We start from the raw sequence: 24,179 nt of genomic DNA on the forward strand, positions 1-24,179 counted from the left end.
CTCTGAGACGATAACATTAGGCATCAACTCCATGGAGTAAGGAACCCATGAGTCAACGAACTCTTGGTTTCATTTTGGGTGCCTGGAAATTGACGCGCCCGATCCAAACCAGGCCCTTTCGGGCATCCATGGGGCTGAGCCAGCCCGTACTGCAGCACCTCAATATACCTAACTTGCCCTTATATCACTGAGGCCTCCCCCCTACCTTGCACATGCCGTGCCTCCTTCCCCGCAGTTTTCTCCACCATCCAGTACCGTGCTCTCGGGATTCAACAAAGCTTCCATGGATCCACTGACCATCACTACCTCGATCCTCACTGTGGGCGCAACCCTTCAACAAGTCATCAACCTTCTGGGCAATTTCACCAACGCCGGCACAAAGATCGCCGAGATACAAAGGGAGCTGAATCTCACCGCTGGCGTGCTGAATTACATCCAGGAACAGGAAAACAACAACAACTCTCCCCCGACGCTATCGATCGACGATAATGCGGGGCGGCCAAGCCGGAGGAGGTCTAACGCGGGCGTACACCTATCAAATATTCTACGGGACAATATCTCACAGTTACAACTCGACCTACAATGTTTTGCTGGAGAGCTGTCCAAGCTGGCGAAACCATGTTCGTCTGGGTCCAAAGTTGGAAGGGTTGTGGCCAATGGAAAGGTGGCGTGGAAGTTGTCCTACCTCGAAAGGATGCAACATAGCATCGTGAACAAGCGCAAGGAGCTGGAGTTCATTCGGAACAGTCTGGTAGTGTAGGTGTATCTCTGCTTGCTAGCATCATCGAACTAACATCGTTTCAGTGACAGGAGAAACGACCGCGCACCCTCCGAGCGACGCAAATCTGCAGATCGAGTTGCCTCCGTTTTCTTTGCGCTGGCTCGCCAGTTCAACGACCACATCTCCAACACCCGTTTGCCTCCACCTAGTCACGATACCCAAGAGATATTTGTCAAAGCAGTGAGAAGGAGGAAATGGCGTGAAGTGGAAGGGCTGCTCGAACAAGTACACCCGGACTTCACGCTGGGGTCGATGGAGGGCGAGCTGTTCCCCCTCCATGTTGCTGCGATGCTTGGAGATTTGGTCATGGCCGAGCTTCTCATGTCGTACGGTGCGACAGTGGATTGTCGTTCACAGGAAAACAAAACACCACTCATGGCGGCCATCGAACACGACAACTCTGTAGTAGCCCTGGCCTTGGTACGTCGTGGAGCGGACGTAAATACATCAGATTCACGAGGACGGACCCCTCTGCACATGGCGGCCAGGAAAAACTCCAAAGCTGTTGTTCAGACTCTGTTGAACAATGGCGCTGATCCCAACGCATATGATATTGACGGCAATACCCCTCTCATGGATGCTGTTTGTCGCGAGGACAGGGAGATTCAACCAACCGACACAAGTGTACTCAGGGTTTTGCTTCAGCCAAACGGAAGTACTGTCGCAGCCGACCCAACTCTTGGAACCAAAATCAAAGACTACACGCCGCTTCATCATGCAGCTGCTGAAGGATGGCTAGAGGATCTCCGAATCATTATGAAGCTCTCCCACTCTCGACGAGCCCAGGAGTGCTTGGTGCTTGATTCCAGGGGCCGCACGCCCCTTTGGTTTGCAGCGAAAAGCGGTTCTCTACAAGTCGTGGAATTCCTTGTCCAAACTGGCGCTGATTTTAATCGGCATTCCAGGGACAATGAGAAGCCGACAGTACTTTGGGCTGCTGCCAACAACGCTGCGACAGCAGAGTACTTGTTACGCTCCGGGGCCGACCCAAATCAACCCAACAACGATGGCTACACGCTATTACATCGTGCATGTTGGTCGGGAAACACCATCCTCGCTGAACTGTTGCTACGACATAAGGCAGATGCCACGGTCAGGGACAAGGACGGAATGCAGCCCCTGCACTACGCTTCAAGGGAAGGGCACGAGGCACTGGTCGAAATGCTGCTTCAAAGCAGTGGTATTGATATCAACTGTGTTGACAACACTGGCACCACTCCCCTCATGCTTGCTGCTGACCAGGGCCACGATTTCATCATCAAACTCCTTATCAGCTATACCCCTGCTGCGGACTTTAAACACAAGGATGTCTTTGGCTGTGACGCGTTCTACATTGCTTGCGCCAGGGGTCATATCCTCTGTGCAGCATATCTTCTGGGATGTGGCGCTGACATCAATACTCGGAATGCAAAAGACAACACTCCACTTCATGCTGCGGTCAAGGTTGGGATGAAGGATATGGTGGGCTGGCTGTTGAGGATGGGGGCTGACAAAGGGGTGATGTCGAAGCAGCCGTTTGATGGAATGGATGTGAAAGGGACGCCGCTGGAGATTGCGAAGTCAGAAGGGCTCGACGAGATTGTAGAGCTGTTGGAAAGTTGGGAGATTGATAGGGGGAGGAAGGAGAGGTATACTGCTACCAGGGTGGCTTTATGACGGTATCTAATCAGCCATAAAGTCAAGGCAGGTCCCTACAAAGGTCCCAGGCATACACTTTCGACTATATGTGAATTAGACGGCCAGCGAACCATATGCTGTAAATGCCAGCGAGTGTACAAGGTAGTTGAAAATGCACCTTATCCATAGAATCCGTCTTCCTCGCCCGGACAACCCACCCCTCCTCAACAACCACACACCCTTTTCAACTACAATTCCTCGCCACCAGAGTAACATACCGCTTAGATTCCAACTACCAACTCTTCATCCTCGAACATCTACAACCCATCACAAACCCCCATCCCGCGACTTTGCCCGTCACAAACCCCCATCTCACGACTTTTCCCACAACCAAAGCCCTCACAATGGACTACCTCACAACCGCCCTCAGCAAAGCCCTCTCCTCCCTCCACCAACTCCAACAAGCCACCACCACCCGCATCACCGCCACCAACACCACCTCCAACACCACCTCCCCCATCAACATCCACAACCAAGCCCTCGACCTCCTCAACGACCTCTCCGAACTCATCAACGAGGTAAGTCCTTTAAACCCACCCTTTTCCAGACCCACACAACACAATCATTAGTGCTTTCTCCCTACCTACACAAGAGTTAGGCCTATTCTACCTAATTTCTAGTCTATTCCAGGGCCTGGAATTGTACTAGAGCTAACTAAAAATACCTTGATAGACTTGGGAATTAGCTCCGGTGGGATCATGCCCAATTCTTGCCCTACACTTCCATCTTTATCGAGTTATTCATCACCACTTTTCCATATGTTTTGGCGCTCGCTAGTGCTTTTGTCCCCGCTCAAAAACGAATCATATCGCGAACAAACGCCTAGCTTCCTCGCTCTTGCAAGCGACTGGTGATGCTCGCGGAGGCCATGAGCAAACCGCGGTTGTGTCACCCGCAGACGCGCCGGCCGGTCGTTTGGTAGCAGCCGAGAGGGAAAACGTCCTTGTCGTTTTTGACGTTGTGAATGGCATCATGGAGAGGGTGTTGGAGTTGTTGAAGACCTTCAGCAATGTAGACTCATGGAGGTGACAAGGATGCTTAGGCTTGATCACGACAAGGTGGTCAACGCCGCTAGGATAGGGGGCAATCAACGGCTATTCGCCGTGTAAAGGATGCGGATTTATCAGTGGATTGTTCAATGATAACTTTTTGACATTGCAGTAACCGAAGCATGCAGACCTAGCCTTTGTCCCGAAAAGAAAATAACGCTACCCATCACAATAATATCATCCTGTATTACATCCTTCGTTCCTCCCATCCTCTCATTCAATAACAACGATTCATCTCCCCATCTTACTCCTCATCACCGATCCTGATTCTCCCCTCAGCGCCCAATCCATGGGACCACCATCCACCCACATCAACATTGGTCTCAGCCAACGAGCGGTGGCTGAAGAGAAGCCAGAGACCAAAGACAGGCTTGGCGAGGATGTCAAGAACAGCGTAGATCAAGATCTCGGTATCAACAGTAGTGCGATGAGCGCCGTCAGCAATGCCCCAAACACTATTTCCATCAGTCAGCAACAAATTTCACAATCCCAGTCGTAGGGTAGACTCACATGGGATAAGCGGTCCACAACACAAACGTAAACAGCGCCAAAGAGCTAAACAGCCTCGTCACACCCCTCCCCTTGGCAGTCACAGTCCGAGCACCATGGAGAGCCACATGCCAAATAACAAACAGGTACGACACACACCCAATGGCATACCATCCCCACCTCTGAGTAGCTGTCTCACCCTGCGAGGCGAACAGTCCGCTCAACACCATAATCACATCAGCAATAACAGCCATGAGGGTGTGAGCACCATCAATACCGGCCAACAAGGACAGGTCCAGCAGGAGCAGCGGCGTGGTGATGGCCCAGTCAACATATCTCCCCCAAAACACCTGACGGCATTCAGTGTATCCAACGTCGGGCACGTGCTTATGGTGGTCCTTGGCAGGGGTGCAGCTGAAGCTCGTGGCGTGGCCAGAGGCCATGGCGAAGTAGCTGAGGGAGGCGGTAATGGTGATCAGGGTGGTAATGACATGGTAGAGTCGCTTGGAGATGGGGACGTTCCATGACATGAAGGCGAAGAAGCCCGAGGAGAGGACCATCAGGGCAAAGACAACCCATAACGTCCGGTGGCCTGTCTCGCCGATTTCTTGAAACTGTGGGGGTGTTGCTGTGCGATGAAGGTGTTAGTTCCAGATGTGGTTTGTGGTCTAGAGAAGAGGGACCTACGGATAACAGTGGGAATGGGACCGGGACTGTCTGTATGCGTCGGCTTGGCAGCTGCAGCGCCAACATAGCCGTAGAGCATTTCCGCAACTTGATCGTGGTGGATCATCTTGATGGATAGCGAGTAAACCGGGTGTTGATATCGAGACAACACACTTTGTTAAGTGATAGAGAAGAAAAGTCCAATTGTTGTTCTAGACAACAGCTGATGGCCATAATAAAGCCCAAGAACACGGCCAGGACGCGAAGCATTCGCCTCCCCCCAACGGTTCGGTCATCTGGTGCACCACGCAAGCTCCCGATGTAAGAGCGACGTCATCTATTTGTCCTGTGGTTGGAGTTTCAGGCAACAGGTACCTCAACAACCCCGCAATGACCTACCTTGTGAGCAAGTACCTGCCCGTATGGATGCGGGGAAAGAGTCACGGAGTTCAAGATTCAACGGCCCGTGGCTGCCCACTTGTGCAAAACAACAAGGGCATTGAGGGGGTTGAAGGAATCCGATTTGATAATGGGAGAAATGCAAGACCAATGTTTCTGCATGCAATATCCAATGGCAGTGGGAGCTGGGGTGTGCTTCACCGAAGAAGAGTTCGGCCGCATGCTTGAAAGCTTGACTCTGCTGAAGATCAAGGTGTCTTTGCCGTGTTGAAGCGACAAAGTCCGAGAACTGGCTTTTGGCGGGGTAATGCCGATCTCCTGGTAGGTAGGTAGCTTGCTTGAACGTGACACCTGAAGCATTCAATGTTCTCGCATGGACCAGCAACTTCGAAGCCAGTGGTTTCATGATGCTGAGCCTTCTCCCATGTTTAACAGATGTTCAACTGAATGCCAAGCTCGCTGGCAGCTCCAAGCTGTTTCGAGATAAATCTGACCAACAGCATCAGCATGATTGGTGAGAACAGCTAGCTTCTGGTAATTTGTGGCTCCATCCGCCCCACAGCGGCCCTCGCTAAACTTTCTGACCAAGCAGTGATTGGCTGGAGTGTGATAGCCTGGACTGCATGTGTCCCCACTACGTCATACCATCCACAGGTCTTACGCCTTTGAGCTCCATCAAAGCTTCGAAAGAAGCATTGCACTCCGCCCCAGCGGGCGGCCTGACTGGCCAACAATGAACTGAAAGGGGACAGGGCAGTCACCTATTTACCTTCTGCCACCTGCAGCCTCTGTTTCACCCTCAAACAACAACAGCAAGCCACCAAGGAACTTGATCCACGATCCCATCTCGATTTGAGATCCCCGACACTACTTCAACTTTAAACTTCAGATCTATCCAAACCATCAATACCTACAGCACCTCCAACATGTCTTCAACCACAATGAACTGCCCCGTCGTTGGAACCACCAACACCACTCTGCCCCCTTCGCACCCAGACATCGATCTGAACAAGCCAGGCCAGACCTGCCCTGTCGTCGGTGCTACAACGGACCACCACCACAACCTTCACAAGCATCCTCAAGTTCCCCACCCCGGACTCTCCGCCGAGCACAACCACGACGATGCGAATGCCTGCCCCGTCTTGACGGGCAAGCTCGTCAACGAGCCCAAGAGCCAGCAAATGGATGATCAGGTCTGCCCTGTCGTAGGAACCGCCACCACGGTTCTCCCTCCCGATCACCCTTCCACTGAGGGCAAGGCAGGCGATGCTATCTGCCCGGTGACCAAGGCGAGGGTTGACCACCACAAGGGGAAGCTGCATGGGCACCCTGACGTGAGCCATGCTAGTGCTGGGGCTGTTTGCCCTGTTGCTGGAGTCAGGGCCTCCTAAATCATCAAGGGAGGTCCCAACTGTCTGGGACCGAGTTCGTTGATTCTGAGCTGTCACATCTTGCGCGTTTGCGGAGAGATCATTCATACTGGACTGGGATCTTCTTTGTTTAGCTACATGTATGGACCTGAGAAGTCACTATGAATCAGATAAAGGACAACACTCGCAAGTTGCAACATACACATCAAATGAGTGTATGGGTAAACATACTAGTGGTTATTGCATGTGTTAGAAAATAAAAAATGGACGTACCGGGGTTCGAACCTGGGACCTTCACATAGAGCATTGTCTCATTCAAACCCTTCCATCTGTCTTGCAACAGCTTCAGTGAGAGAACATTGTTTGCAAATGAGACGTCGTACCACTAAACCACACGCCCTGTCTTTTGTTGTTGTTTGTGTTATTACTCTTGCAGCTTATATGATTGCTACTCAACATCTCAGGGCTCAAGTTGGTCTGATGACCCCACGTTGCTTGGCCAAGACATTGCACTCATGACATTGATCACAAGCCAACAACGACACGCACCAAAACTTCCAACAAGGTACAGACCTTGGGATCAGGCACAGAAGTTGACATTCCCATCTTTAAACAGGTCGTTTCAGGCCCAGATCCACTGAAGATCATCCATCTGCACGTCACTCGCTTCCCGCATGAAATTACATCTCACCCCAAGCCTCAAAAAGCTGGCCAACAAGCCACTCATAAAACGGCCCGCTCCCCGTTTCAGCCCTTTGTCAACAAAAAGTCCGGGGTAGACAATGCATCTGCATGGCAAAATGCGCCAGCCTGCGCCGCTGGGGTTTCTCCAAAACGAAACGTCGGAAGCAGCTCTTGTTGGTCGAATTCCGGGGATCTGATTTGATGGTTTTTGTTAAGGACAACAATTAGCGCCGCAGGGCTCATGAGAGCAGCGACCCAAACGGGCGGGTGACCCTAATTTTAACCCCCCCGAAACAGGTCCCCGGGCCTGTTTTGAATGGGAAAGGTGCAATAGCACTGCAGGGTCTGAGGGTTTGAAGATGGGCCCAGGACGGATGACCGCTATTGTAGAGTTATTTTATGAGTGTCATTATTCGGCTGTGGTGATCATCCGCCGACGGGTAGCTGAGACATAAGAGATAGCCCAGGTCAGTGGTCGCCGCTGGATATGACCTCGAGGTGTTGACATTCGGCTTGAACTACATCGTTGCAGTCGACCACGGCCTTTTCTTCCTTTTGTCCTTTATTTTCTTATCAAGAATTTTTGCCCTGGTGTGCATTACGTTCTTATCGTGTGTGGCTGCTGTTGATCACAGTGCACTGTTGCGTCATCGTCAGCAAATACCGAATCCTTTTGCATTGCACAACATTATCACCACCAACACATTTTCGTGGCTGTGCCAGCACACATCGACAAACAACCTCCCTCTCAAAATGTCCTCCTTCCACTCCCACCGCCTGTCCCTCCCGGACCGCACCCTCCGCAAACCCCAGAAACTGCGGTCCTCTCCCAAGATGGACGAAATGGAAGACATCGTATACGATTCTCCCTCGTACACCAAACCCTCCCACCACGGGCCCCCCTCCCTCACCTCGAGCACCTCGACCCTGGTCCCCTCCGACGGCGGGTCTTTGCTAGATCACTTCGACCTCCCCTCCCCTCCCTCAACCCCAGTCAAGTCAACCCATCAGTACTCCTCTCTCAACAGCTTCCAGTCGCCAGCTCTCTCCCCAGACCTTTTCTCCTCCTCCCTGTCACCCCCCTCGTCACCAAGCCCAAGACGTGACCGCCACAGTGGTCGTCGGAGATCTCACTCGAGGAGCTCATCATCCTCGTCAGTGTCATCGAGCTCATCAGCTATGGAACTGGATGGTGGTTATGGAGGAGCGGATGGGGGTGTAGTCCCTGTTGTGAGATCGAGCAGGCGGACGCCGTATTATCCCCCGAACTCGTCGCGGTCGGTGGACAGGGCGAGGGTGTATATGAATCGGGGGCCGCATTATGTCCCAAATTGGACGCCGATGAGCAGTTTGCCTAGGCATGTGCAGTTGCAGATTGAGGAGAGGATGGTGAAGTTTACTGCTTGATCTTGAGGCGGGCTGTTTGCTGAGTTTTCTTTGTTCAAGGGGGTTTGGGTCGGTTGGCTTTTGGCAGGTAAGGGAATTGGTGCACTGCTTTTTGGGTTAGGTTAGGATGCATTATGGTTAGATGGTTGGGATGGGAACAGGGCTTTGGGTGAGAAAAGGGGCTTTTTGGGTATTTGGGTGTTTGATGGGCATAGGTAATGGTCTTTTTGACTGGGGCGTTTTACTTCGTTGTTCAATCTTGACGTTCGTATGGACTTGAATTATTATTCTACGGTGCTTTGCCATTCTCTATTTTGCAAGTATTGCTGTGAGTTGAGATGGTACCATCCCGGTGCCGTGTTTCTGGTGTTCCCTTAACTGACCTCTCGAATCCAACATCCAGTACTGAGACTCTTGGCAGTGGAAATACGGCAGTAGTATTCAGCCAAACTATGTCTTAAGACATGAGAGGTTGTACTAATCAACGAAATCATGCCTCTTCACTGTCTCCGACGCTGTACCCAAGCACACACCTTACTAACCTAATTCCAGCCCTGTATGGGAAGTGATACTTCTCGTCTTACTTTGGTAGTACCAATCCAAATTCGAACCCAGAATTCTTATTTTGACATGATTCATCTCTATGTTCAAAATACAGCAAAACCCGGTGCTCTCTGGTGAAGGGTAACATCCTCGTTGGCAGTCATTCCGTGCGCCCCTGAAGCAGGGCTAGCCACCAAGTACCAAGACTGCGGGCCTTGGGCCAACAAAACCGGCCTCGGTTAGCACATGTGGAATGGGTCGGGGAATTTGGAAGCAGTTGGTGCAAGGTTTGAAAAGTAAAACGCGGCACAGAGAGCTCGTGGGCTCACAAGTGTGATTTTGTGCGATGACGTGTGTAGAGGCTCAAAGAGTGCCAAGCGCCGGTATTTATGTGACATGAAAGAACATTTCGATGGGTGGATGGGATGCGGCATTTTGAATTGATTGCAATAGGTAACTGATATCGTATTGGTTGGAGTACGGGAGTTGGATAGTAACCGCAAGGAATGGATGCGGTGTGTCTATGACAGCCCCAAGAACCAGGAAGAGGGAAACAAGAATCATGGGAAAGCAAGACGGTTCGGTGTGAGAAGGGGGGCGTGAGAGTTGAAAGATGTATTCGACCGGACCTTCATGGTCACTGGCAGAGGAGATGGCATTCCCCTTGCATCCATCGTAGGCGCTGTGAATCCCCAAGGCGCCAATTGCTTCCCTCTTGTTGGTGGACGACGGGTTTCAGTCTTGCCATTTTCTTCGGGAGGCCAGACAATCTTTTGGAACTTTGGCTTTCGGTTTCGTGGTGATAGCTTTCGTAGCACTTGGCGAAGCCCCATTGTGTGTGATAGAGAAAAGAAGGGTAAGCTCAAGTTGGCGATTTTTCGTGATGGCGCAGTGTAAGCGTTGCTCCGGGTGGATCTGCTGCAACATGGCGTCTGAGTGGTTATGAAGCATCTAAATATGACTTGTGGGTTAGCACACAATGGGTTGATGTTTTGGTTGATGGGCAAGGCCAACAGAAGGACGTCCGTTTTTGGCTGCATTGTCAATTGTTTCAGGGGATCTGTACTTTGTGAGCTGCATTGTTGCATTGTTCGGTCCCAACTGTGGACACCACACCCCTTACCCGTGTGGCGGGGATTTTTGTGTACCTCGTTGGGGTCCAAGTCTTACCTGTGATCCCATTCTTAGACACTCTCGTTGGGCGGTCCGGCAGCTGCCGAATGGGTCGATGTTTACCTCCGTGCCGCAGTAATGGTGGAGCGGGCCGGGGTTGGCATCGGCCCAGCAAGCCGGATCCAGGCGCAAGTCACTGTCCCCCTTGACCAGAGTCTGAAACAGGTAGACGAGTGGGCTTCAAACATCAAGCGGTCTACTCAACTGACGGGCAAATGCTGGGAATGTGACCGACACAGCCCGGAGATAGCTCTTTTACCCTGTGCAAAGCCCTCGGTGCACTCCGAGCTGACTCCGCCCGGACCGGTCCACCGGGACCGAGACCAAAACAAACCACGGTACACGTCATTGAGAGAGCCCCGTATTTGACCGTTCAGTCATAGTCTGGCACCTTGGTCCGGATCACGGTCGACCTGTAGTACACCCATACTTTCGACACAAATATAAGTGTCTGTACGTACCCACCATCCGAATACTCGACGATCACTCCCTTCGCAATCTGTTTTTGACTCCATTCGGACCCTCAACGCCGTCGGTAGACCTGACGTACTCGCCTTGAACCAGCCATAACCCAGCCAAGACAGCTTCAGATCTCCAGATCTTCATTATCCCTGCCAGAGCCAAGACTGTAATTCAACAACACCAATCCAGCAATATTATGAACCGCTCACGATATGTACCGCAGCAGTCTGCATATACCGCTGCTCAGTTCCAGCCGTTTGGTCTCGGACCTGTACCAACCCCAGCCCAGATGCCAGGCATGATCCCGATGGGATACCCACAGCAACAGATGTTCGGTGGCAGCCCGAACCCAAATGCCATGGGCGCTTCGCCAATACTCCAGCAACAGCAAGCCATGTCTCCAAACGCTCTGTGGGCAGCCAACTTTGCCAATGGGCCGATTATTGAGGATCTTTGTGCGCCCCCACAGATGGGACTGCCAACCTCGCCACCCATGAACGCCCTTCCACCTCGGGGCATGCCAATGGGCGCAGCAATTCACCCGTCATCCATGCCGCAGGTACAGAATGTGTTTGGCCTCCGTCAACCAGGAACACCACATCCAGGACACGGTTTTGCGCCGATGATGCCGGGAGTGCCAGCTCGCATGGTTGGATCGTACCCTCCAGGTTATGCTGCCCAGCCACAAGGAATTGCATGGTCGCATCCCCACCAGCTTCAGTTCCAACAGCAGCTTCAGCAGCAGGCGGCTGAGCAACATGCTCAGCAACAACAACAACAACAGCAGCAACAGCAACAGCAAGGTCAGTTTCTGGATCCAACGATGATGCTTGGGAGGCCAAGAATGGAGCCTGGGTTTGCTACGGGAGGGAATGGTACCGAGCAGATGGGGTCGCCGTCGATGGGGAATTCGCCAGGTGCGCAGCCGTTGACGCCGGTGGAGAGTACGTTACAGGGTTTCATGTCGCCTGATTCGATCTAGATTATTGTGTCTAGGTGCTGGTCGGATTGTTGGCGACGACGGCTGGGCGTGAGAACGACGACAATGACGATTTCATGATCAAACATCGCATCAGAAGGAGCGTAGCATCGGTTCGGAAGGGAGGAGGGTATGGTTTGGAATTTCGTACTTGTCTGGAAATGGTTTCATTAGCGTTCTTGTCATCAGCGGGCGTATAGGAGTTTGAAATGGGTATAGGGACTGGGAACTCCTAGAATATATTTTCTTATTAATTCCAACAAAAACTGTTAAATGAGGTTGTTCCGATCATGATGTGCCGCGCAGCCTGCAGGTGCAGGTATGGGATCCGATGCCACCAATAGGTGCCAGAGTGAGCAACCACTCACAACGCTTGCTACGATGATGGACCCCGCCCACAGAGGCCACCATCCCCTCACACGCTCTTCCACTTCTGTGGCGGCCCGACGAAGTTACTGACAGTCGTCTACCTAGCCACCAGAGCAGATGGCAACACAATTGCAGTCGTCATGTATCTTGTCAACGTAGCAACAAAAAAACTCGAGACTTTTTCGGCAGACAACATTCCACCCTACGCCATATTGTCTCATACTTGGGGCAACGACGACGAGGAGCTTTCTTTTCGCGATATCATTGACGGACTCCTCAAGCCTGGAACACTGGGCGTCTTCAAACTCGATGGCTGCTGTAAACAGGCCCAGCTCCACGGGCTTGGTTACGTTTGGATCGATACCTGTTGCATCAACAAGTCCGACCATGTTGAGCTGAGCGAGGCAATCAACTCGATGTTCAAGTGGTATCGCGATGCTGTGATTTGCTACGTATACCTTGCCGATGCTACACCAAACACTCGCCTCTCGAACAGCCGCTGGTTTCGGCGAGGATGGACGCTTCAAGAGCTCCTGGCACCTCAGGAGCTGAGTCTGTATGGTTCGGATTGGACCTTTCTCGGATCCCGAGAAGACCTTGCAGTGTCGATTGAGCACGCCACTGGGATACCCGAAGGCTTCCTGTATGGAGATGGTGATTTTTACCGGGCAAGCGTCGCTCAGCGATTCTCTTGGGCATCAAAGCGAACCACCAAGCGCAAAGAGGACATGGCTTACTGTCTCCTTGGACTGTTTGACGTTTCGCTGCCGATTATCTACGGTGATGATCATGCTTTCGCTCGGCTTCAACGCGAAATCATGCTTAAGCTGCGCGACGATTCCATATTTGCCTGGTGAGAACAGCAAACAGGTGCAAAGCTCGTGTTTGACCTGAGCTAACCTATCAGTAGGGGTCTAAGCTATGAACATCCTACCAAGGAACAGTCACAGGACACAATTAGGGCATCCGCAGGGGCTCTCGCCGAGTCTCCGAAGGACTATGAGTACTGTGGGGCTATCGTCTCTCATGGCTCCCACAGCTCTCCGTCAAACAAGTTCGTCATCGAAAGCGGATTCCTCTGTATTACAACAATCACCTACACAGCTCAAGAGGGCGGTACCTACGGGCTTTTGAATTGTGGAACAAAAGATCACACAAGCGAGCATGTCGTTGGCATCCCTCTTCAGCACAGCACCTCTGGAGACTATTACTTTCGACCCCACAGCTACAGCGCCAGGATATTCCCTAAGCAAACGACGGATTCCAGAAGCGTTAGCCAATCGATTCACATTCAGATGTTTCGGGATCAAGAGATATCGAGGTTGTCGAAACCGAGCTGGTCGATCCGACTCAGGACATCAGGTTGTTTACTCAAGGTCCTTGAGGTATATCCTCCAGGGCGTTTACACAACAAACTGATCCACGTAGACCCCGACTTTGATTCCGCCGATGCTGTAGACCGGACCTGGGTACGGTTACAACGACACGGTAACGAGAGTCACCTGCTACCCGACTTCATTCTCATATTGACTATCACACGACACCCTGATGACGTACAAGGCAGACTGACTTGCGCCCTTGCAATTTGTTCATGTTTCACCACCTTGAAAGAGATCGCAGACAATGCGCAATTGTTATGGAAGAGCATCTTCATCCGAAAGCAAGCCAGCAACGTATCTCAGCACATCGGTGCCGCTTTGTGGCGAAGCTCCGATTCGCTAAGTGGTCACCCAAGGATTTCTGTTGTGATGTCGGAGATTGTCTCACCCCCTGATACCACAATCGATTTGACTCAGCAGCTGTCGAGGGTCAGATTGCCAGACAGGTTTCTGAGCGCCTTGGAGCACGAAGACTGCCTCAATCAGCGCTTGGCTCGGAAAGGTAACGAGCTTGAAGCCAGAGAAAAACAGCTAAACAAAACACGCGACATGCTGACCGAGCTCAATAAGCAAATTGAGAAGCTGGAAGCGTCAAAGAAGTCATTGAATGCCGAGGACCACATCTCTGCAATAGAGGTGGAGAAGTTAAAAAACGAAAAGAGCAAACTGGAATCGAAGAGATTCAAGGTGAGCTTGAATCGAACATACCTTGAAGGATGTCTGGATGAACACCACGACGGGCGCAATAAATGGCTTCGGAAAATCAGGCTACCCATTGAAAAAGGGGATGTAACAGCCGGCGATGACTCGTTTCTTGACCATCGGCTTGAAAATCTGGTCAGGCTTCTGATTTCCGTGGAAAGTTCCGCTCCTTTAACTTCAACAAAATACAACCCACCCCAGGATATGACACCACTGGCTTATGCCATCCAAGAAGGCTGCTACGAGCTTCTGCAGCGGCTTCTTGACCAGGGCGCTGATGTGAATGAGATATATGCGAACGGCAGGACTGCCCTCTTGGCCGCAGTAATCTGGGATAAAGACATGGTGGTCCAGAAACTGCTTGAGCATGGAGCAATAGTTTGGCCGGCACTGCTATGGTCGGTTCAAAACTGCGACAGAGCTGACACACTTTCACCACTCCTCAAGTTAGAAGAGACGGCTCTTGAAGTGGATGCCGAGAGGTTTCGTATGCTGCTGCTGCTGGCTGCGGAGCAGGGATCGAAAGAAATTATTCTAGAGCTTTTGTCGTGGGGCGAGGGCAGGCACACTTTCGATCTCAGCAGTAAGTCGAATCAAGACGTTGTCTGGGCTGCTGCAGTCAAAAATCACGACTCGACAGTACGGACTCTCATCAAGCATGATTGCAGTCCGAATCCGTTGAGCTGCCAGCGCTTACTCCTTCGATCGGTCTTAGAGAATTGCGCCAGCCTTCCCCCGGTCTTATGGGAGAAGAAGAAGGCGGACATACACGCCAAGTACATGGGTGGCCGCAATCTTCTATGGTTGGCAGCAGACCGGGGGTACGATTCTGTGATTGGGTCCTTGGCGCTGATCCAAACAGTGATTGACCCTGGCAGTATGGGGAGGCAGATGACCATCGCAGACGATTTTGGCCAGAACGCGCTTTCCCGAGCTGCCGAGAATGGACATGTTAACGCTGCTGTCAGATTGCTGCTCTGGGAAGATCCGACTGTCAGAGATCATGACGGACACACAGCACTTTGGTACGCCGTAATCAACGGACATGCAGATGTATTGCAGGCCCTGATGAAACACAAGTCCATCAGGGAGGATCTTTGGGAAATGGGAAAACTGTTATGGTGGGCAGTCGAGACGGACCAAGAGCAAATGGTGGACGTTATCTTGGCCAATGACGGAGCTCTGGCCTTTCAGCATCGCTACCATGACCCTCATGCGCTTCTCTGGAGTGCGCTTGGAAAAGGTACTACCAGGATTGTGGGAAAACTCCTTGCATACCGAGAGTTTCAGGTTCACAGTGTCGAAATGCTCCAATATGCGGAGAAACACCGATATGATGACCTGGTCAGGCTCTTGTCCTTGTCCAACCTACTGACATTGGCGGTCCAAGGTCGAATGGTTGTGGTTGATCGGGTGAAGCCTGAGACGGGAGACAAAAAGCAAGTGAGGTTTGGGCACCACGATGGAATTTCCAAGTTTGAAGGAAGTATCGTACCGGTTGAAACGTTGAGAGAAGAAGAGGATGAGATCTAGAGCCCCCTTCACCGAAACTTTGGGCTCTCGGATATGCTGTCAAGGTATTAGGAGCCTGGTTCTGTCATTACGCCACAAGAATGTATTCATCTGAATGACATCTCGCACAACAGCACTCACAGACTTGACCATGATGGTATTTTTCAGCTACCTACAATAGCCATGAGCTCAGCTAGCTCTACCCTCCCCCATCTCAAACACGACACAACCTCCCATTCTGCCCAGCAGGGTACCCATCCGCCGTCGCAACCCTCCACTCCTCACTCCCCACCGTCGTCTGCGCCCAAAACAACCCCCACGGATCCCTCTTCCCCTTGATCTTCAATAGTTTCTTATAATTCACTCCGAAAAAGCTATCCTGCCAATTCTTCTCCGCCGGATCCCCCTCATTCATATACGACCCCGCCCCGGACGTCAACTGCTTGAACACATCGGTGTATTTATATGTGTGCTCATCATTCACCTTTGCCTGAGCAGCCGTCCACCTAGCAGGGATAACCTCCATGAGCGCAGCAGGGAGAACAGTCTCCCTCCAGGCGGGGTGGACAGCACTGTTCTCACACCCGGGATACCCAGCCTTTTTGCATGTTGGGGCGTAACCCCAGCCGTGAAAGACGAGACCGCCTTCTTCAACGCCCGAGCGGATGGCGGCGAAAGTCTTGTTCCACAGGGCGGGGTCGACGAGGTTCTTGCGAGGAAAGAGGCGGGAGCGGTAGCGGGTGTTGGCTGGGTTGGAGGAGCCCGTTCTTTGGCCGTTGCCGGCGTAGAGGGTTGGGAGGATTTGGCCTGATGAGGGGAGGGAGACGGGGATGGAGAGGGCGTTGAGTTGAGTGTATAGGGGTTGAAGGGCGGCAATGGCTTCGGAGGCGGTGATGTTGGGGATGATTTGGTTGGAGGTAAAGGCGAAGCTATTGTTACCGAGGGGGAAGATGTAGCTGAAGCAGTAGCCGCCGAGCTCTTGGACTTTGAGGCAGTAGTGGTAGGAGATCTTGACGCCTTCCCAGAACTGGTCTGGTTTGTTATTCATGAAGTTGGTGTTGGGGGGAGGTTGGCCTGTGGCGACTCTGATGGGGAGGGGGTAGGTGCCGTCGGTGGAGTTGCTTGGGAAGCCGATGTTGCCGAAGTTGAGGGGGACGGTGACAGTGTTGATGGGAGGGTAGGCTTTGACCACGACGGAGGTGATGACGCCCCAGGTGCCTGTTCAGTGTGTCAGCATACATAGGATCTCCCAAGAAGCCATTTCACGAAGACTTACTGCCACCACCACCCCGCAACGCAAACCACAAATCATCATGGTTGAACGGATCGACCGTCAGAAACTGTCCGTCGGCAGTAACAACATTGATTGACAAGACCTGGTCCGCCCCAAGCCCATACTTGGACGTCAACGTCCCATGCCCAGCAACAGATACCCAACCCCCCACAGCACCAACCGTCCCCCAGCCCGGTCCAACAAGTGAGATATTGCTCTTGAACATGTGGTTGAACAACTCAAAAGACTCAATCCCAGCCCCGACATGCGCCGCAGGACCGGTGTACTTGCCCATCGTGAAGCTAGGCAGATATTCGAAGGTCTTGAGGTTATGTACCCAAATACTCAATGACCCAGCACCCATCGACCGTCCACCAAAGTCATGGCCGGTATTTCTACGCACTTTGGTCAGCGATATACTACCCCATCCTCATCATCACCGCAAGACCACTAACTTGATCACCACCCTCAAGTTCTTATTCCTCGCAAAGTTTACCGCAGCCTGCACATCCCTCACGCTCGTCACATTAACCACATACTCTGGCCACCCACCCCTCTCACACTCCCCCGTGGCGTTAGCACTCAACACGCACGTGCTCCCCTGAGGCCACTCCGTCAGCGTCGTCAGCGGCTCATCAAGCCAGAAGTGTGTCTGTCCTGCTTGGGTGACGAGCCACTGGCAACGTGTCTGGTTTTGCAGCGGGCCAGGGTAGCACGCCGCCTGTGCTGGCTCGGGTCGAAGCAGTGAGCCGTTGAGGAAGTTGCCGAACTTGGACCATTCCGTGACCGAAGGCCAGTCAGATGTCCCGGGAAAGGTGCGGCATTTGGGCTTGGAATGGACAGGTTTGGATACGTCGCCGAAGGAGAGGGAGGGAAAAGAGCGGATGGAGGAGGGGGTCAGGACGGTTTTTTCGTAAGGGAAGAGGACTTTGGTTTGTTTAGCGGGTTTGGGACTGCCGGCCGCGGCGAGACCGAGGAGGGAGAAGAGGAGGGCAGCGTGCATCATTGGGACGTTAACCACGCGAGAACTTGGGTGCTGTGCTGCTGTCTATGGCTGTGGAATGGTGGGCAGTGGGAGGGCATTTGTACGAATTTTTGTTATGAGAGCTAGGTACCAAGTTACGTGCAGCCAACAAACTCCAGCTGACTGCATATGTTGGTAGAGACAGGCATGCATTGGCGGCAGGAATATTTGATCAGGGGATGGGATGTGTTGGGCTTGTCTCGGAAGACTTCCCTCGTGGCAGAAACCTCTTCAGGAAGGGGGTTGCATTCTTGGTTGTGATGAACTACAGAACATAGCATCCTTGTCCGTCACCGGATTGGCCCTGTGCGGTTGTTGTTTTAGCCCCGGAGGTGAGAGGTTGGGGGCTAGGATCACAATCCAGAATGCTCCCAGAAGGGAAACCCAGGCTGTGATCCAGCTCCGGTGCTCTATCCGGGGAAGCTCTGGAAAGTCTCCCATCCTTCTGCACATGCAGCAAGGGTACAATTCGCAAGGATAATTTGTCTCTTTCCCCTCTTCCAACCACGTTCCTTTTGCCCTGGTCCTGGCTCGCCACGTCTGCATATGCACCTCATTCGACGGTTGGATGGCCACCTCTTGCAGCTTTCGTCACCCTTAATCAGCAAGGGCTGGATGGAGGTGTGAGTTGAGGCTGGAGCTCATTCCCGGGCTTTGTGCTTGCAGGGAGACGATCCCTTCTCCAAATTGCACTGAATCCCGTGACGGGGAAGCCATTTATTGTTCTATAAATTGATTCCATGTCGTTGGGTGGGTGGGAGAGAGGTTGTCAAGTCGCGACAATGCTACCTAAGATGTCGTTGCTAATTTATCCAGCAATAAATCCTACCAGAAGAACTAATCTGGAAAGCTTGTTGTTGGACGTAGGTTTGCTGTAGTCATAGCCCAGAACTGCGGGACGGCACGGAGATGGTGGGGAGCACGTCCGTTGGTCGGCCGACGTTAGAGTTCTAGTGGTGTGCGCTGCGGGAAGGGTCGGTGTCGCTTAAGGTGCCATAGTGGGTGAACTTGTCAATCTCTCTCCGCCATATACCATCACTAGACAGGAATCATCTTAGCACGAGACGATAAGGGCTTGTTCCGCCTTGGTGGTCTAGCCAGGCAAGTTGGCCAACCCCGCCCTCACGACAAAAGCAAAGCGCCAAGAACATAGCATGTCATCTTGGGCCCAATGGCTTACCTTGGAGCTCCTCCTATCCCCGAATTCTGCCCACCTACCCAAATGAGGTCAGTCGGGTCTGGTGTGGGGGGGGGGGGGGGCAGGGGCGGCTGTTGAGATGTCCGGCCAGAATAAAGAGGAGGGGCAGAGGCCCAGAAGGAGAAACATGATCGGCTCAATCAGCAAACATGGCGTCCAACATCCCCATGACCCCGTGGTCCTTGGTGCCCTCCTTGCTGGCCATCTACTGTTTCTACGGCATATGGCTAGCCATCTTCCGCCTATTCCTCTCCCCCCTATCCCGATTCCCCGGCCCCAAACTCGCAGCAGCAACAGGATGGTACCAATCCTACTACGAGCTCGTTACATGGGCCAAAGGCCACTTCAAAATCAAGGACCTCCACGGCAAGTACGGCCCCATTGTCCGAATCAACCCTTGGGAAATCTCCATCAACGACGCAGAGTTCTACTCTGTCCTTAACGTCTCCGGCTCTGTCAGGCACACCAACATCGACGTTCGGCAACGAGCTGCCCTCGGATTCGGAGAGTCACACGGGTTCACCGAAGACCACAGCTTGCACAAGATGCGGCGGAAGCCCCTTGAGCCCTTGCTTTCTCGACGGGCGATTGACCTTGCCCAGGAAAACATCTGGACGTTCGCGAAGCGGGTAGAGGAGCTGTTCAACAAGGCAAAGGGGACCGGGAATGTGATTAGCCTCAACCGGGCGTTTTCCGCCTTTGTTGACGACGCTGTGTCCGAGACTTGCTTCGGCAAGAGCATTGGTCTGCTAGAAGACAAGGACTTTTCCCCAAGCTGGCATAAACTCCTCGAGGGCCTCGGACCGCAAACACCGCTGCTGTTCAACTTCCCTATTCTCCCAAGGATGCTCAACCTCCTCCCAACCGCCGTCGTAGCTAAGCTCCATCCCGAGGGGGCGGCCTACGCCCTGCTAAAAAGCGTACCCTTCCCCCCTTCCCTCCTGTCCCCATCCATCATTCCAACCACTGACACTCCCCTTTCTAGTACACCGAATCCATCGTCGACACTGCCCTCTCCTCCCCCGACTCCAAACTCACCACCTCCCGCAAACTAATCCAAACAATCCTCTCCTCCGACCTCCCCCCCTCCCAAAAAACCCGCTCCCGCCTCGCAACCGAAGCCTCGGTCATCCTCGCCGCAGGCGGCATAACCACAATGAGAATGCTGACCATAACCTCTTATTACCTCCTCTCCTCCCCCTCCAAACTCCACCATCTCCAAAGCGAGCTCACCTCTCTCATGCGCAGCTACCCAACCACAACCCCCCGCTGGTCCGACCTGGAAAAACTCCCTTACCTGAGCGCCTGTATCAAAGAATCCTTGAGGTTAGGCATAGGCGCAACCCGACACGCGGCCAAATACTTCCCTAACGACGAGATAGAGTACAAGTCGTGGGTGATACCAAAAGGGACGTCAATCTCTGTGCCCATGTACCCCATGCACTACGACCAAGAGGTTTATCCTAATCCATGGGGGTTTGAACCAGAGAGGTGGTTGGGGGAGTACGACAAAACGATGGACAGGAATTTGAACCCTTTTAGCAAGGGGAGTAGGGCGTGTTTGGGCAAGAAGTGAGTCTTTTGCCTACCTACCAGATAGAGAATAGAGGAGTGGTGTGAGTTGCTGACAGGCAGGTGGTGTGATAGTTTGGCATATGCCGATATGTATATCATGCTAGCGGTGCTCTTCCGTCCTGGGGGTCCCCAGATGAGGTTGTACAAGACTGACGAGTCGGACGTCAAGTTTGAGTGTGACTTTGGGGTGTCGAGTCCACGGTTGGGGAGTAAGGGGGTGAGGGTGGTGGTTGAGTAACAGGTGGCAAGTTACCATGGTGCAGTTGGATAGGAGACTTGCATTTCCGGGGAAGAGGGCAAAAGGTAGGTAATGAAACGAAGTAATTTTATCCAAATCTATGCTGATCGGCCATCTATCATCTACATCTAGATGTATGTCAACCGGGATGTCTGTGACGTCAAGTTCAATGTATCATCCGAAACCAACACCCAAACCGATACCCAAACACCGAAAAGAAATCTCAACAACCCAAAGAAACAGCCCCATTATTCGTACCATCACCCCCCACAGCCACCCAACCTCCCCAACCCTAGACACCAGGCAATCTGGGAGGTCTCGCATTAGCCGCAGCCACGAAGTGCCCCCAGGTAATCAACTCCCGACTGCAATCATCCTGATCAATCGAGCACTCAATCAACGTCGGGCCTTTTGTGTTCTCCTCCGCAGCCTTGATCGCATCCTGCAACTCTCCCGCCGTCTTGGCCGTGAGCCCCTTTGCATTGCCATCCTCCCCGTTGAAAGCCTGCACCAGCAGCGCATAGTTCCAATTCTTGATCTTGTTGTAGCTGCCATCGTGAATCTCCACTTCGATCGTGTACCCCCGGTTGTTGATCAAGACGATGGTGATGGGGAGATTGAACCTCACCATCTGTGATACCTCTTGAGCAGTGACCTGGAACGATCCATCACCCACCATGACGATGATCTTCCTGTCCGGGTGACGGAGGGCATACCCAAAAGCAGCGGGGATAGACCAGCCGATGTGACCCCACGCCATCTCAATCTCGAATAGGGCACCTGGTGGAAGCTTGAGCTGAACGCCGTTGAACCAGCTGTCGCCTGTTTCGACAAACAGGGTGGTCTTGGAGTCGAGAAGGGCCTGTATTTGTCTCGAGATCTCCTTGCGGGTGAGCTCGTCGCTTGGGGTGGCCGTGCGGACAAGCACTGGGTCAGGCTTGAGACGGTTATACTCGATCATGGTGGAGTTGTTGAACTTGACTGTCGTAGCCAAGTGGGAAAGGAATTCCCCAAGGCGGACGCGGCTAAAGTGGGCGCCGGGGAAAGTGACATGGTCCATCTCGGCGGCCATGAGGGGAATGTCGGGCATGGCTGTCCACCCTACTGTGCTGTAATCGGTGAAGGCGGTGCCGACACATAGAAGAGCATCGGCCCAGTGGACAATGGAGTCTGCCGCGTCAGTGCTGACGGTGCCCCAGAAGATACCCACGAACTGTTTGTGGTCCTCTGGGAACATGCCCTTGGCTGCGGGTTGGACAGCAACGGCACAGCCCATGGCTTCAGCGAGCTTGATAAGAGCCTGTTCAGCGCCATCGCCTGCACGACGGAGCTTTGGACCCACGAGGATGACAGGCTTGAGCTTCCCGGAGAGGTACTCGGAAGCGCAATTGGCAGCTGCCGCGAGGGCGGCCTTGTCGCTTGTGACGGGATCGGTGACGGCGCTGATGGGTCCAGGACGAACACACTCGGCTCCAGAAAGGTTCGTTGGGATCTCGATGTAGCATGGCTTGCGGGCTAGGAGGGCATGGCGGATGGCACGATCGATCAGCCTAGGGGCTTCGTGTGCTCGGGCGACGGCAACTGCGCAGCAGGTGATTTTCTTTGCCATCTCAAGCTGGTAGCTGTAGTCGGTCGTACCGAGGGTGTGGTGGAGGAGGTGGAATTGGCTGGCGTCATTGGTGTTTGGTGAGCCGCTGATGAGAATCAGTGGCAGGTTCTCGGCGTAGGCACTGCCGGTACCATTGAAGGCGGAAAGGGCGCCGACGCTGAAGGTGACGACGCATGCCGAGACGCCGTTGGCACGGGCATACCCTTCAGCGGCCAGCGAGCAGTTGAGCTCATTGGCACAGCCCACCTCTGTGAGATTGGGGTTGGCTTGTAGTTTGTCGAGGAGGACGAGGTTGTAGTCACCCGGCACGACAAAGTGATGGCGAATGCCAATCTGGGCGAGACGTTCGGCAAGGTAATCTCCAACAGTGTACTTTGTTGGTAGTGACGACATGGTTATGTGTGAAGTGTGTAATGTTGTTGTGGAACCAAGAAGAGAATGTCTCTTGGAAACGATGCTAAAGAAGCTTGCGAAGGCATGATAGCGACCGTGTTGAAGGCGATGGGCTGCTGACCTTTCTTTATCTCTTTTTGATCAGATGGTCTCGACTGCTTCGCGTTGCCGCATTCAAGTGATGTTGGCGAAGCCGGCGACGGCACTGTGCCCACTGCTTCCGTTGATGTGGATTCCCGGCGGTACTTGACAGTGGCCAGAGCCACCGAAAAAGCTTATCTCGACCACCCCACGTCCAGTCTGCAACGGCGACGTTGCGGCTCTGGGCATCTGTGGCGTGAAAGGCGTCGATACGAAGAACTGCTATCGTGTAAGCGCCTGTCCATCATGATCATCATCAGCTTCCATGCGTCCGATGTCGTTTAGGCAGGACGTTGGACGGTCGGCCCGACCCAGGGGCTAATCAAACGTAGACGTTCTGGCTTGATCAGACCACAGTCTCGATGTGCTGGTTCAAATGTAACCGCGGGGACACCCGGCGGTAAGCGCGCCTGCGAGGCCTGAGTAAACGTGCAGATCCATCGAGATTCGAGCTTGTGTGCGACGGGAATAGCGTGGGCAGGAGGGGTGTACTGATAACGCCAAGATCTCGTGATGCTGACGAACTCACCTCTTGGCAGGTGTCTGTTCGGGCCCCACAGCTGACAGCACCCGCCACATTGTAAAACATTCGAGCCTCGAACTGTCATGCTGTGCACGTACTTCCATGGACAAAAGCGTGTTTTCTCTTACTAACATGCCGATTTTCTCGCGTCGACGGTTTGCCTCTGCCCAGGCGTCTTCTCTTCGTTGACCCAGTCATCAACCCACAGTCCGATGATGATCCGCCTCTCCGGATGCCCTGCTCCGGGGGCAGGCCCCACTTTCCCGGTTCGTCGGTCCCAGAGACCTGAATCACCATGCCCAATATATACCATCAACAACACAACTGTTTTTATCATCCTATGGGTTTGCCTGCTATTTCACACATTGCCAAGTCTCAACCCACAGCCCTCTTCGCTCTTACACGTCTGTCTCTTGCCATCCTTCTCCTGCCGTCGTTTTCCCTTGACATCGCTATAACCCACACTCAGTGAACAGAGGAGGGCCGCTGCTGCAAAGCACACAGCCGCTAGAAACATCTTCATGATACCTTCGTTGTATCCCCGCACAACCTCGCTGATCATCTCACCGCCGTCATTGACTATCC

At 53.0% G+C, this 24,179-nt stretch overlaps 11 protein-coding genes and 1 non-coding gene across 12 annotated transcripts; 8 read left to right on the forward strand and 4 right to left on the reverse strand.

The window, feature by feature from the left end:
• Window positions 1–283: 283 nt before the first annotated feature.
• On the forward strand, window positions 284–2,437 carry QC764_500600 (uncharacterized protein; the record flags this gene model as incomplete). Its single annotated transcript, XM_062947325.1, has 2 exons — window positions 284–756; window positions 805–2,437. 2 exons carry the CDS (start codon window positions 284–286, stop codon window positions 2,435–2,437), a joined length of 2,106 nt encoding a protein of 701 aa, XP_062798649.1.
• Window positions 2,438–2,802: 365 nt separating this feature from the next.
• Window positions 2,803–4,962, forward strand: QC764_0075320 (uncharacterized protein; the record flags this gene model as incomplete). Its single annotated transcript, XM_062940696.1, has 2 exons — window positions 2,803–2,976; window positions 3,089–4,962. The coding sequence occupies 2 exons, from the start codon at window positions 2,803–2,805 to the stop codon at window positions 3,104–3,106; spliced, it is 192 nt and encodes a 63-aa protein (XP_062798650.1). The 3' UTR covers window positions 3,107–4,962.
• NOP1_2 (Small subunit processome complex component) lies at window positions 3,535–4,789 on the reverse strand (the record flags this gene model as incomplete). Its single annotated transcript, XM_062947324.1, has 3 exons — window positions 3,535–3,962; window positions 4,018–4,624; window positions 4,684–4,789. The coding sequence occupies 3 exons, from the start codon at window positions 4,787–4,789 to the stop codon at window positions 3,752–3,754; spliced, it is 924 nt and encodes a 307-aa protein (XP_062798651.1). The 3' UTR covers window positions 3,535–3,751.
• Window positions 4,963–5,987: 1,025 nt separating the features above from the next.
• QC764_0075340 (uncharacterized protein) lies at window positions 5,988–6,452 on the forward strand (the record flags this gene model as incomplete). Its single annotated transcript, XM_062940697.1, has 1 exon — window positions 5,988–6,452. The coding sequence occupies one exon, from the start codon at window positions 5,988–5,990 to the stop codon at window positions 6,450–6,452; it is 465 nt and encodes a 154-aa protein (XP_062798652.1).
• QC764_0075350 (uncharacterized protein) lies at window positions 5,994–7,700 on the reverse strand (the record flags this gene model as incomplete). Its single annotated transcript, XM_062940698.1, has 2 exons — window positions 6,705–7,700; window positions 5,994–6,472 (listed from the first exon to the last, which is right to left on the reverse strand). Exons 1-2 carry the CDS (start codon window positions 6,736–6,738, stop codon window positions 5,994–5,996), a joined length of 513 nt encoding a protein of 170 aa, XP_062798653.1. The 5' UTR covers window positions 6,739–7,700.
• On the forward strand, window positions 6,696–6,831 carry QC764_0075360. Its single transcript has one exon. It is a non-coding gene; the product is annotated as a tRNA-Ala (tRNA).
• A 168-nt stretch (window positions 7,701–7,868) lies between the features above and the next one.
• Window positions 7,869–8,522, forward strand: QC764_500570 (uncharacterized protein; the record flags this gene model as incomplete). The annotated part of the gene is made up of 1 exon (XM_062947323.1): window positions 7,869–8,522. The coding sequence occupies one exon, from the start codon at window positions 7,869–7,871 to the stop codon at window positions 8,520–8,522; it is 654 nt and encodes a 217-aa protein (XP_062798654.1).
• A 2,353-nt stretch (window positions 8,523–10,875) lies between these two features.
• On the forward strand, window positions 10,876–11,661 carry QC764_500560 (uncharacterized protein; the record flags this gene model as incomplete). Its single annotated transcript, XM_062947322.1, has 1 exon — window positions 10,876–11,661. The coding sequence occupies one exon, from the start codon at window positions 10,876–10,878 to the stop codon at window positions 11,659–11,661; it is 786 nt and encodes a 261-aa protein (XP_062798655.1).
• A 427-nt stretch (window positions 11,662–12,088) lies between these two features.
• Window positions 12,089–18,411, forward strand: QC764_500550 (uncharacterized protein). Its single transcript, XM_062947321.1, has 2 exons — window positions 12,089–12,880; window positions 12,938–18,411. The coding sequence occupies exons 1-2, from the start codon at window positions 12,168–12,170 to the stop codon at window positions 15,639–15,641; spliced, it is 3,417 nt and encodes a 1,138-aa protein (XP_062798656.1). The 5' UTR covers window positions 12,089–12,167; the 3' UTR covers window positions 15,642–18,411.
• QC764_500540 (uncharacterized protein) lies at window positions 15,437–18,750 on the reverse strand. Its single transcript, XM_062947320.1, has 4 exons — window positions 17,349–18,750; window positions 16,897–17,288; window positions 15,762–16,838; window positions 15,437–15,677 (listed from the first exon to the last, which is right to left on the reverse strand). Exons 1-3 carry the CDS (start codon window positions 17,897–17,899, stop codon window positions 15,835–15,837), a joined length of 1,947 nt encoding a protein of 648 aa, XP_062798657.1. The 5' UTR covers window positions 17,900–18,750; the 3' UTR covers window positions 15,437–15,677; window positions 15,762–15,834.
• A 378-nt stretch (window positions 18,751–19,128) lies between these two features.
• QC764_500530 (uncharacterized protein) lies at window positions 19,129–22,946 on the forward strand. Its single transcript, XM_062947319.1, has 3 exons — window positions 19,129–20,035; window positions 20,101–20,687; window positions 20,763–22,946. The coding sequence occupies exons 1-3, from the start codon at window positions 19,265–19,267 to the stop codon at window positions 20,926–20,928; spliced, it is 1,524 nt and encodes a 507-aa protein (XP_062798658.1). The 5' UTR covers window positions 19,129–19,264; the 3' UTR covers window positions 20,929–22,946.
• QC764_500520 (uncharacterized protein) lies at window positions 21,221–22,930 on the reverse strand (the record flags this gene model as incomplete). Its single annotated transcript, XM_062947318.1, has 1 exon — window positions 21,221–22,930. The coding sequence occupies one exon, from the start codon at window positions 22,928–22,930 to the stop codon at window positions 21,221–21,223; it is 1,710 nt and encodes a 569-aa protein (XP_062798659.1).
• Window positions 22,947–24,179: the final 1,233 nt, after the last annotated feature.

The sequence above is a fragment of the Podospora pseudoanserina genome, chromosome 5 (assembly GCF_035222485.1).
Source record: "Podospora pseudoanserina strain CBS 124.78 chromosome 5, whole genome shotgun sequence".
In the NCBI taxonomy this organism is placed as follows: Eukaryota; Fungi; Ascomycota; class Sordariomycetes; order Sordariales; family Podosporaceae; genus Podospora; species Podospora pseudoanserina.